Below are 13,218 nucleotides of genomic sequence, written 5' to 3' on the forward strand. Positions count from 1 at the left end.
CAAATATTACTCAACTACTGTAGAAAACGTGTGTTTAGTAAAATGTCTCCACTTTTCCACGAGCTTCCCACGGACGACATTCTCTCCGGGCGAGAGGCCTGGAATGAGTGCAGGACTGAACATATCAAAACTTCCTTTGGGGAGCACAAATGTATGGGGTACACAATTGGCAGGTGGTGTGATTAATTACCCCACACCAATTACAACGCACCTGTCAATTGTGTGCCCCATATGTTTGTGCTTCCCAAGTGAAAGTACAAGTGAAAGTTGCTTTGAAAGTTGAAAGTTTGTACCTGAGTTAAAATACAGGAGTACTTGCTTTAAAAATAATATTAAGTATTATAAGTATTCAAAATAAAATTACAAAGCACAAAAAATTACAATATTAGGGAAAATAGTAGATCTGCTATTTTCACTACATTTGAAATAGGGCTCAGGTACTTTTTTCCTTCCTAGGAATGTAGTGGAGTCAAAAGTGCAATATTTGAAATATATTGGAGTGAAAGTCATAAATACAAATACTCAAGTAAAGTACAGATAGTCAAAAGATTTTCTACATTACTCAAGTACATTACTCAAGTAAATGTATTTACTGTAGTTACTGTCGTGTCCACCACTGACTATACCATTTTCTCTTATACTCAACCATATGAACCCTAGCATACTTATTCAGGGCATAATAGGCAATCGTTTGGGGGGTCCCTGGAACAAAACATTTTCAGATTTGGGGGACGGCGGCAAATACATATAATAAGTCCTTGATTTGCAAAAGAATTAACTATATATTTTTTAGATCTACAAGCTCATAGCGCTATGATCATGGATTAAAATGCTGAACGAAGCTAACCACTAATCTATTCCTTGGCAATAAAGTATGGCACTTGTCAATAGGACGGCCTGGATTTGGAGATACTTGTATGTCACCGCCTTAAGGACAGGACATTTAGTCAATCAGAGAATCAACAGCTCATTGTCACAAGTGCTCTGCATGGGGTATAATCGATCTTCTGCCAAAGTCAAAATTAAGATGCAAGAGGTTACATTTAGGAGCTTAGTAAAAGATCACCAAAGAGGACTTAAAGGATCTGGTGATGTTGACAATCAATTCTATTACATACTGTACAGGAGGCTATTCATGTTTTTTGTATATTTATCAAAGTTAACCTGTTATATTGTATCGACTTACAGTACAAAAGCTTTGATTATGTTGATTGTATATTAGTAGCAGTAATGAGTATTAAACCAGCTAACTTTCTACATGCTAACTAGGGCTGGACCAGTTATTTCATAATTGTTTCCACTGTCATCGGCGGTCATTGACACATGCAAAAAGTCATAATTAGTGTTTATTAATGTTTTTTTTTTGTTCAAGTGTAAGCGATTCCCACTTGGGAGCGCTTGTTTTGGTTCAATGTGTATGTGCAAGGTTTTACAACAAATGCATGACTTTTAAAATCACTTGACAACAAGGCAGGCACGCCGACAGAGAGCCGCTAGGTGAGCGAGTGTCCGTGAGATCAAGTCACCACTTCTCTGTCTGAGAAGTCATTAAACTAGTTAAACTCATACTGTATCTACATTGATAATAAGGACGATGTGCCCTGTGACCTCCATAGAAGGCAACATTTTTAAATGTATCATTTCTCTTTCCCTTTTCTGATCAGTATTCATATTCATACTGTGTATGTTGATCCTGCATTAAAGCCTCTTCCACAACACTGTTTCATGTAGTCAATATTTGTGTTATTGCAAACTTTATTATTTTTATCTGTTTGCTGCAGGGATATTATTTTAATCTGTTGTGATGTGAAGCACTGGAAAATGTATTACTTTGGATTAGACCATCCACAAGTAAATACCAACACTAACTTCAAGTGAATGAACAGCATCTGTGGCATATATCTGCCCCCATGGGACCCAGCGCAAGAATTGTTGTGCGCCCCCTACTCACTATGATTTATTGGTGGAGTGGTTGTGTGGCCCAGTTTCAATAATAATTTATTGGTCTAGTGGTTATATGGCCCAGTTACAATAATAATGTATTGGTGTAGTGGTTGGTCCAGTCCAATTATTGCGGGTGTTACCACTACATTTCACTGGAAATTCTGCTTGCATTTATTTAGACCTACCATTATTCATGAAATGCCCCAAAAAGTTTTCCTACTGGCTTTGTAGAACAAAGATGTTACTGGATGTTTAGGAGTAAGATTTCATTTAGACTTTTTGAAATTATGTATTGTTATGAGCCTATAGGAATATGTGTATTTTTCCTGTGTGGTGTTGCCCTGTGAATGTTTCTTCCCTCATTGGCGTGTGTGGTGTGCATGCGTGCAAGCGTGCGTGCGTGAGTGGTGAGGAGTGGTGAGTACCAGCTGGTGTGAATGGTGACTGAGTGGTGGCTGAGTGTGACTGGCTAATTACTAGTTGGAGCCTGCTGGTGATTGGCTCCTGTGATTGGCTGGGGACTATAAAGACGGCTGTCTCCTAATTATTTGGTGTCTTCTGCCTGGCCAGCCTCCTAGGACCTAGTTCTGTGTCTAAGTGTCAGCATTTTAGTTTTGTATTAACATGGGTTGGTGTATAGTCATGGTTGGGTGGTCTTTCTTTTGTTATGAGTTGGTTTCTGACAAAAATACAATCATCTAACCTGTTTGGTCTAGGTAAGAATAAGGTTTTCTTTTGTATAGGGCCCACCCTGAGGTAAATTACCCATGTTTCTTCATCTAACAATAAATAACTGTCTTTTGGATTTTAAATTGGTGTTGGCTGACTGTGTTTGGAGACTTGAAAGGAGGGAGTCCATTACTTTATGTTACACCTAGTGTCCCCTAGCCTGGGTCGTAACAATATTTATGAAAGTGAAGGTTAATAAAAACTAAAATTTATGCATGTTGCAAAACTGAACACCATAACTGGCAGACCCAAGCTACCCACCACCAACACCCCACACACACATACACTCAACTCAAATTTGATCTATAAAGCACATTTAAAAAGGCCGAAGCCAAATAAAGTGCTACAGTATACTATACAACACAGCAAGAGAACACACACACACACACACACACACACACACACACACACACACACACACACACACACACACACACACACACACACACACACACACACACACACACACACACACACACACACACACACTGTAATCTCTACAGAACATTTAAAATGACGAAGCCAACCAAAGTGCTATACAACACAGCAAGCAAAAATATACAACACATACATGCAGCAATTGAATACAAATTAAAATACACACAGCAGAAAACGGTGAGGTGGAACATATGGCCAGTTTCAGCTGTGCTCAAAGGATAGAGAAAATAGTGACTATGGACTGGGAGGCACAACCAGCAGCAGCTGGTCGGCCAACCTTAGAGGTCTGGGTGGAGTGTAGTCCTGAATAAGGTCTGCGAGGAACGGGGGGGAGCCCATTTCTAGCTTTAAAAACAAACATTAAAAGTTTAAAATCAATTCTAAAGCGGACCGGAAGCCAATGAAGGGAGGCCAGAACAGGAGTAATGTGATTCCGCTTCTTTGTACCAGTGAGGAGTTGGGCAGCGGCGTTGTGGATAAGCTGCAAACGCCTGAGCAGCGACTGGTCTATGCCGACATAGAGTGAATTACAATAATCAAGCCTAGTTGAGATGAAGGCGTGGATCACCCTCTCAAGGTCACTGGGAGAAACATAGGGCTTGACCTTAGCCAACAGGCGCAGCTGGAATAAGCTAGATCTAACCACAGAGCTGACCTGCTTATCGTATTTGAAGTTCGCTTCAAGGGCTTTTGACATAAGGGTGGATGTTGGAAGGGCTTCCGTCTTGCTTTCATTGACTTTCTAGGAAGTTTATATCCATCAAGTCCTTTAGGTCTTTTAGGCAGTCCAGTAAAGGTTGACGTGAGTTGCTGGAATTTGTGTTTAAGGGCAGGTAGATCTGGATGTCATCCGAGAAACAGTGAGAAGATACATTATACTTCTCCAGATAGACCCTAGGGGCAGCAGATATAACAAAAAGAAGATAGGGCCCAGAATCGAACCTTGGGGGACCCTGCATGTAAGAGGGGCCTTGGCCCTTGGTGGATGTGAAGTCACCTAACCGTACAGAAAAACTCCTATCAGATAAGAGTTTTTCTGTGTGAAGCTTTGGAACTATTGGTCTGATATTGTAACTGAATGTTCTGTTATCTTTGGTGTTCCTATCGAGTTAAATCCCATGTGTCTTCTACTTGGTCTCCCAGGTGGTCACATTGTAAATGTCAAACATAAAAGGTTATTCAACTTGCTAACATTTGCTGCCAGAAAGAATATTCTTCTGTTCTCGATCGAGAACGTTGCTCCATCAAAAACATCGTGGCATAATATTATAATGGACTGTATCCCTTGTGAATACATTACATGCATGTTGCATTCGGAGATCTGCGATCCACATTTAGTTTATATGACATACAGTACACTGTGCGTCACTGTGCTTGGGGGATTTCCTTACCAACCTTAGCCTCCCTGTATGCCAGCTTTCTACTGGTAACTGGTAAATGCTATTTTAATTTTCATGGTGTCTATCCTTTTTTTTTTGCTAAGAGGCTATCGATGGCCAGGAAGCGATTCCTTCGTCTTTGTAAACTTCGTTTTTTCATTTTATAATGTTGTGTCTGAGCTGTTTTCTTGTTGTTGTTTATTATATGTTTATATTTTGTATGTTTATTAAAATCAATAAGCATATTTGCACACAAACACACACACACACACACACACACACACACACACACACACACACACACACACACACACACACACACACACACACACACAATGGCCCCTGACCTGATTGCAGATGGGACTGTTGTCATTGGCATCCATTACTGTGACCTGGACAACAGTGCGCGTGACATAGAGGCCGTCACTGGCTGTGATGTTGAGCAGGTACAAGTCCTGCTGCTCTCGGTCCAGCAGAGCACTCACGTACACCTTGCACTCACCCTGCACCAAGACCAGGCTGAAAACACCCCGTGGGTTACCCCCTGGGAAGGAAAAAACACCACTATGATTAAAGATTAAGCCTGATTTAAACTTCATATAAATGGACCCGCATGTCAAACAGCAGATCTTCAAGCTTACAACGTGTTGTAGACACAGAAGGGGGGGGGGATTAATGTATGGGAGGATATGTGGTTTGACTGACCAAAATATTATATCTAAAATGCACTGTAGTTGTGAGAAACATTTTATGTATTGTATTTGGGCGACAATAATGAAAAGAACATCATGAACATGATTGAATATTAAATGTCAGAACATGTACTGTAAGCAGATTTTTTAACATATGTTTTGTTTGTGCTCCGAAAATGTTTAACCCTTTCCTAACCCATAAAATGAACACAATTAAACTCTCTGACGTAATGTGTAGGCCTGAGATTCTGCACAGCACTACAGTTCTTTGTTTATAAAATTATTCCTGAAAGAAATTGCTCTCTCCTGTAGTAGAGTCAGCGCAGCCGTGCAATCTGGATACTTTTGCATGTAAATGTGCAAGCCTAATAGATATACCTGCCAAATGATGACAAATGTCTTCTCTCGAGGACAAAGTACCTGAGTTAAATTATAGATAGTCCTGGTCAAATATTAGTTGCTCAGTCAAAATTGAGAGTATTCAAATGTACAGAAAGGACAGAAATGTAAAACATATATAAATAACTGTGAAAATAGCAGACCTACAAGCTCACAGTGCGTCACATTGCAACACGTTGTGCACTGTATAAAGCACAGATACTAGAAAAGAAGCATAGAAAAACGTGAAAAGTACAGTACTCACTACTCAAGTAAATGTACTTTGTTACTGTCCACCACTGCTCACCAGTGATGTGATAGCTGACCAGTCGGTTTTGAACAGCACTGTCTCCGTCCTTAGTGGTGAGAACCGCCACCACCTCTCCGAGGGGGTCACTCTCCTTGACAGCGCCTCGGTAGTACTCCCTGTCGAAGCGCGGCGGGTTGTCATTGACGTCCGCCACGGCCACGGTTACCACGGTGGTGGCAGAGAGGGACTCTGTCTCTCCCAGGTCTGAGGCCACCACCTGGAAGCTGTAGCTAGAGCAGGCCTCGTGGTCCAGCTCGCGCAGAGTGGTCATCCAGCCTGTTTTGCTGTCTATGGCAAAGATGGAACCCACAGGGGTTGGGATTTCGGTGGGGCCATCGATGTTGTCTTTCCTGGAGTCCAGGGTTTGGGTGAAGGACAATCCAAGGCTGTAGGTGACCTGCACGCACACGCGCACACACACACACACACACACACACACACACACACACACACACACACACACACACACACACACACACACACACACACACACACACACACACACACACACACACACACACACACACACACACACACACAAATTACCTACTGCACAGTATAATCCTCATTAAGTCATAATGTAACTCCAAGTGAGCGTATAAATTGAAGGAGTTATAGGTCCATATGTTTCCATTTGTGTACTCTCTGAGTTAAACTGACACTGGAGATTTTACTGTGTACTGTACATGTTAGACAAATTTGACTCCAGATGAAACATGAGGCATACTAAATGTTGTGAAATGTGAAAGATTATGCAACACAGAATACAATGACAAAGTGATTTACAGGCAGCATATGGGAAGAAGCTAATGTGTATAGACGTAGATGTAGATGGAGAAAGAGTAAAAGGCGAGACAAGATATTACAGTCAATGACAGAGAGGCATAATAAAAAGAAAGACAAGCTAATCCAAACTGTACATTGCCGTAAAAGTAAATTATGCTAGGTCGCACGGCGAAAATAGCCAACCTACAAGCTCACAACGCGGCACAGATGCGATGCATTGTGAGCTTGTAGACTGGCTATTTTTCACACACGACACCGTTGTGCGACAAAGTATGCAATAGGTATGCCAATTAGCTGTAGCCCACCTGTCCATTGGAGCCCCAGTCTGGATCAAGTGCACGCACCTGGACGACCCTAGTACCGACTGGCATACCTTCCATCACTGTGGCCACGTAGGCACTCGTCTCAAACGCCGGCTTGTTGTCATTCACATCTAGGATCTGTGGAATGACAAAGCATCATCAATTCAGCTCACTCCAAAGCAACTCAAATGACACTTTGCTGAAATATTCATAGATTTACTGAAATATTCATAGGCGTACAATGACTGACTGTTTGAATTTTAACCACGAAGATTCATCATTGTCCAGTACGTGTGTTGAAAATCTGCGTAAATATAAGCAGTGGACCGCACATATCTGGAACAAACTGGCAGAAAATTGCAGGCCTAATCAAGGTGAAAATTCCAGGCCTAATTAAAGCTGAAGACTTTTCTATTTACCTATGCAAATTGAAATGATCTTAGTTTTTTTTTTTACATTGTATTCAAACGTCTTTTTATAATGTGTGTCTTTTGCATTGTCTTAATGCTCGGTGTCCTCTAATGTTGTGTATCTTGTGTCTTAATGCTTCTTTTGTGTAGAGCACTTTGAATTGCCTTGTCATTAAAATGGGCTACACAAACTTGCGTTACCCTGCCTCCTCTCTCGGTTTTAGTCTAGGAGTGAAATTGCCCATTTAATGTGTCTAAATGTCATATTCTGCCCTTTCCATTGTTCATTCTAATAATGGTGTACATAAAAAGTGTCTTCATAGATTTCTGTATATTTGCCAGTGTCGAGCATGTATTGGCCTCTAGTTTGAAAATGATAACGTTAATGTTTATTGGCAGCACAATTGATGGGTTCATAATTTTGACATAGTGCAGTGGAACAGATACAGCTGCCGCTGTCAGCTGCTGCTGACAGACTAAAAAGATGGACCTAATGAAAAGAGACAACCCACACCCACACCCACACACACACACACACACACACACACACACACACACACACCAAGAACACTGGCTTTATGGTATTTCATATCACCTATATCTTATTATCGATCTGTGTGCTCTATCCAGTCTGGTAGGTTCACCAAACAAAGGGCATAGAGAGAAGTAATATTTGTTTGGTGGTTAGATATGGCATTGTCATTAATCTGACTTGGGAATCTTGCCACCGATGGGGGATTTCATTAGCGCCTGCATTGAGCTTGGATAAAACCCTGTGCTGGATAGTTACTGGCAGTGTGCCAGTTTTACACCTTGTTGAAAACCAATATGAGACAATAAACCATTGTATCCTCAAATACTAATCAACTAATATTAATACTGAAAGAATACATGTTTAATTTAATTACAAGGGCCTTGTCCACTCACTCCACCTAAGTTACTCGTATGTACTGTGCTTGTACACAAGATTTAACAATAAAGAAACCTTGAGCTTGACCCTGACCTTGGTTTGGTTTGCTTATTTTCACTTACAAGATAATTAAAAAATGATACACAAAGATTCAGTAAAAATGTGAAGGAGAATGCCTAAAAGCCGTCCAGGGGCTTGAGAAGTGGCATTCTACGGGAATGTGGACTATACACATCTATTACAAATTAAACATTAATAGACATGTCATACAGATGAAGAAACAAAACAAAAAACAAAAATTCCAATATGGACAATATAACAAAGAAACAGCAAAACACATATTGCAACAATAAAAGTCAAATGAACAAAAAGTAAACCTCTAAGGAAAATATCATATTATATTAGGCAGTTCAGTTAGGTACCTTTAGTTCACCCACCTTAACCTCCAAGTCCACGGTGGTTCCAGACTCTATCAGGTCTCTCCTGGTCGTTGCCGACACCTTGAATCTGAAGATGCTGACCTGCTCATAGTCCAGGGGCTTAAGGAGGAGAACCAGTCCTGTATCTCTCTCCACCTGGAAGGTTCCTCCCTGGTTACTGTCCAGGGTCTCCCCTCCCACCACGGTGAAGAAGCCGATCTGCTCGGGCCCCAGGTAGACCGAACCCAGGGCCGTGCCCACGGGTGTGTCCTCCGGGATGGTGAAGGAATACTGAGGCTGGCTGAAGGACGGGACAAAGGCCTCCACAGGGAGGACGTGGATGAAGGCTGACACCAGGGAGTGTTTGGGCGGCAGGCCGCAATCGGTGGCTTTGACGAAGAAGGACAGGACGGTCCCCTGCAGGTGGTCCACGGTGCTTTTCGTCATCATCCAGCCACTGTCTGGCTCCACCTGGACATTGGAAAAACGTTCCATCATCACAACCTTTATCACTTACCATATATACGTACATATAGTACACACAGTACATATACACACATACTTACCAAATGCTTTATCTAAATAGGACAGTAGGAATTGTGGGCACACATGTTTCTTTTAAGAATCAATTTGTTCATGTTTTTGTTTATGTGCTACAAGTGTGACTTCTTTCACCATGCAATGAGAGCAGAGAGCAAAACACACTTGTGTTTGTCACTCACGGAGCACATAAGCAACAGATACAGATGATAAACAATATTTGTTAACATATATGGCCAGGTACTGTACATAGAACCCAAGGATCTACAAATGTTCAACATAGCTTTAAATAACTATATTCATAACTATATTACTTAAGAAGAACATTCCTATACGTTTTGTAGTAGTACCCAACACCTGTCTCTTTTATCCTAGAAGGAACTGAAGTGTTTTAACAAGCATACAGCAATTTAGCATAAATTAATCAGTTGCAGTGCCAGTTCCAAACTTTTTGTTTAAAAAGTTATGGTCATGCATAATTGGTAGCAATCATAGAATAACTTTCTCTAAGAGAAATCCAGCACCATACAGTTTTCAAATGTTTTGTAGGGTTTGCTGATTTATGCAGTCACACCACGCCTAACTCAAACTAATTAGGCTCTGAGCTAGGTGTGACTTCACAGCTGCATCGATGCACACAGGATAAATTAGCTAGCCCACACGCACGCACGCACGCACGCACGCACGCACGCACGCACGCACGCACGCACGCACGCACGCACGCACGCACGCACGCACACACACACACACACACACACACACACACACACACACACACACACACACACAAACACACACACACACACACACACACACACACACACGAGAAAAGCCTCTGTGATGACACATTTTTATCTTATTATCAATATCTTATGTGTCTATCCATGTTATGGTTACAACTTAGACAAGATCTTGTTAATCCAAAGACCCTGCTGCCCATCTGTCCCTTGCTACTGAGCCCTGTCACAGTTTTCAAATCATAGACAAAGTTGTGAACTGGCAACTTGAGAGATCTCTGGACACAACATGAAACCACAGCTGACCTAAGGCTGAATCCTATCAGAGTATTCTATCTGGTGCCTCTCCTACGTTGTGTCCCTGTCTACTTCTCCATTATGTTTCTCAATAAAGGGAAAAATACAAAGACGAGTGGAATAGTGACACACTCCACTCTAACCTCTGGACTCTAAAGGCTTCAAAACCAAGCTGGACTCCCACATGACAGTTTAAAGGGGCTACACCATGAATTTTAACTTTTTCTTCATTTTTGTGTGTTTTTGGTCTCCCCCACCTCTCTTCTGTTCCAACAAATACCCGACTTCGAGCATGCAGGCTTTCATAGGCTATCTGTGGTTTTTATGTAAATTGGTCTGAAAACAGTCCGTCAGATTTGTTCCCCCTGCCTACGTCACGTCTGGGAACAATTCCTCCCGTTTTTCAGTTCTAACCAAAAAGAAAAAAGAAAGAAAAAAAAAAGTTTTTTTTTTTTTAAATGAAAAAAAAAAAAGTTCTTATTTTTTTTTTTTACTTTTTCCACACAGAAGCAGGACATAACATGCATACAAACTGGCTCAATAGCGCCCCGTGCCAAACAGGACAATGTGGTATTGCAGGTGAAAGTGCTTTATAAGCCAGAGAGAAGTTAGTTGGAATGAGTATATCTGAGGCTTGATTTAGGCTCAAACCTTTTGAAAAACGTTTGAGGGACATAAACAATATGATATTAAATATTATTATTATTTTTTAAATTCATGGTGTAGCCCCTTTAAGACCTTTACCGTCTCTTCTGTGATTTGGGATTACTGACTCCTGCTTTGACTCTGGCACGCTGGCCTTGGATTATTAGGCGGTACTGATGTGAGACTCACTTAATATTTAGTCATCTATTGTTGACACACTGCTGTGCATATATTCATTCACATAATATTCACTATTGATAGACTGTACATAAGACTGTTGTCACTTACATATTACATAGACACTTTGTACTGTACATACACTCATAAGAAACCATCTGGTTGGCAATGTCAAAAAGTTAAGTGAAGCAGATGGCACACTGGATTGCAATCCATCTTTATCTTTATCATTGCAATTACCTCACTCTGTTGGGAGAGACATAAAACGTACAAATGATATCTTTAACCCACAGCACATTCGAGCCCCAACTCTCTCCATCACCACCCCCTCACACTTATACAGAAACATCATTTTTGAAACCCTTGGAAACACGTCATCCATGACCTATGATGCAATGCGTCTGAAGGACAACGTCACAAATCAAGACTCACTGACCTCTAGGACATCGACCAGGGACAGGCGTGCCTCGCTGTAGAGGGAGTAGATGATCCGTCCATTGGGTCCTGCATCAGGGTCTGTTGCCTGGATCTGGGTGACCAGCGAGCCGCTAGCAACGTTGGCTTTGATGCTCATCCGGTATTCCTCTGCCCTGAACCGAGGGGCATTGTCATTTTCATCACCTAAGATGACGCGGACTGTGCAGAAGGCTGCACGGCCTGGAATCACAACGAAACAGAGACAGTAATTCACAAACTGGTGTTCAAGAGGAAATCAGAATGGGTAGAATGAATGTGGTCAAGAGTCAAGACCGACATGCAGATGTAGTGGCTTCATGTGGTCAAGACCGACATACAGATGGTCAAAGATTAGGTTGCAACATAATGCTCAGGAAGTGCAGCCTGAAATGGATATAATATATCAATTTTCTCATTATATTATAGAGACTATCACTCAAAGTTTGATCTAGCAGGGGTGTGCGCTGGTAGCTGGCCAGATGCATCGACCATATGGCAATGTTTCCCATACATTGATTTATTTGTGGCTTCCCGCCATAATTTCAACATTGAGCACCACATAGATTTATTGATTTTTTTTCCCTACGATTTAAAATGGGTAAAAATATTATTCCATTGTAGAACTGCACATAGTGCATTGATTTGCTCAGTCCCTCCTTACCCTGCTCTCTCCCTCTCTCTCTCTCTCTCTCACAAACACATTGATAAACGGACCTGTCTGTGAATTGCCCCTCCTCTCTGTGCATACTGAATCAAAACACGATCATGCACTGGAGGAAGGATTCTTGCTGGCTTTTCCCTAGTCTTACAGCAGGCAGCCGATAATGCCGGCCTTACACCAAACGACTTTTCAAGTGATTTCTCATGACGCACGCACGCACGCACGCACGCACGCACGCACGCACGCACGCACGCACGCACGCACGCACGCACGCAGAAAAGACGGGGGAATACATTTGATCTCCTGGCAGAGATCAAATATAAGCTGTATTGTTTTATCAATGCTATAATCTATCCTTATTTATTTTTCATAAAAGCAGGTAGATGTTCAAACAAAAGGTGCAATCTTTGCAACATGTAGGCAGTGGAGCAGTCACAAGTTATCATTTACTGTATATATTGTATATATTAGCTTAGACAAAGTGTTGGCAATAAAGCTAGATTGGGTTTTTTGTTACAAAGTGCATGGCAATTCAAATATTTGCATCGGCGGACCATATATACAGTATTATTTAATAATTCATTTAGAAATATTTGATAAGAATAAATAAATTAAAGTACTCACTCACATGCACACACACACGTGAAAGCATGCACGCAAGCACACACGCACGCACGCTTGCGCACACGCATGCTCACGCACACACACACACACACACACACACACACACACACACACACACACACACACACACACACACAATGTTCAAGAGTACCTCCACCATCCAGTGCCATAACAGTCAGCACCATGTCCTTATAGAGCGGGTTCTCTCTGTCCAGTGTCTCAGCAGTAGATATTAGTCCATCTGCATCAATAGTGAACTGGGTCTTTCCCAGGTCGTTGATTAAGGAGTATGTGATCTGCCCGAACAACCCCGAGTCCTCATCTGTCGCACGCACCTGTATGAGGTTCGATACAGATCATCATTAACCACTTAAAGCCTATGGT

General features: G+C 41.7%; 1 protein-coding gene across 1 annotated transcript in view; it reads right to left on the reverse strand.

Annotated features, from left to right (window-relative positions):
- The window catches only part of fat3b (FAT atypical cadherin 3b), a gene marked incomplete at both ends in the record, with an annotated part of 116,406 nt that overhangs the window by 40,873 nt on the left and 62,315 nt on the right, over positions 1 to 13,218 (reverse strand). The window contains 6 exons of the mRNA XM_084074202.1: positions 4,838 to 5,034; positions 5,868 to 6,267; positions 6,962 to 7,096; positions 8,716 to 9,168; positions 11,530 to 11,750; positions 12,986 to 13,169. Of these exons, the coding sequence (XP_083930328.1) occupies positions 4,838 to 5,034; positions 5,868 to 6,267; positions 6,962 to 7,096; positions 8,716 to 9,168; positions 11,530 to 11,750; positions 12,986 to 13,169 (1,590 nt within the window). The remainder of the gene's footprint in view (positions 1 to 4,837; positions 5,035 to 5,867; positions 6,268 to 6,961; positions 7,097 to 8,715; positions 9,169 to 11,529; positions 11,751 to 12,985; positions 13,170 to 13,218) is intronic.

This window comes from Gymnoscopelus microlampas (assembly GCF_963454915.1).
Source record: "Gymnoscopelus microlampas genome assembly, chromosome: 12".
NCBI classification, from domain to species: Eukaryota; Metazoa; Chordata; class Actinopteri; order Myctophiformes; family Myctophidae; genus Gymnoscopelus; species Gymnoscopelus microlampas.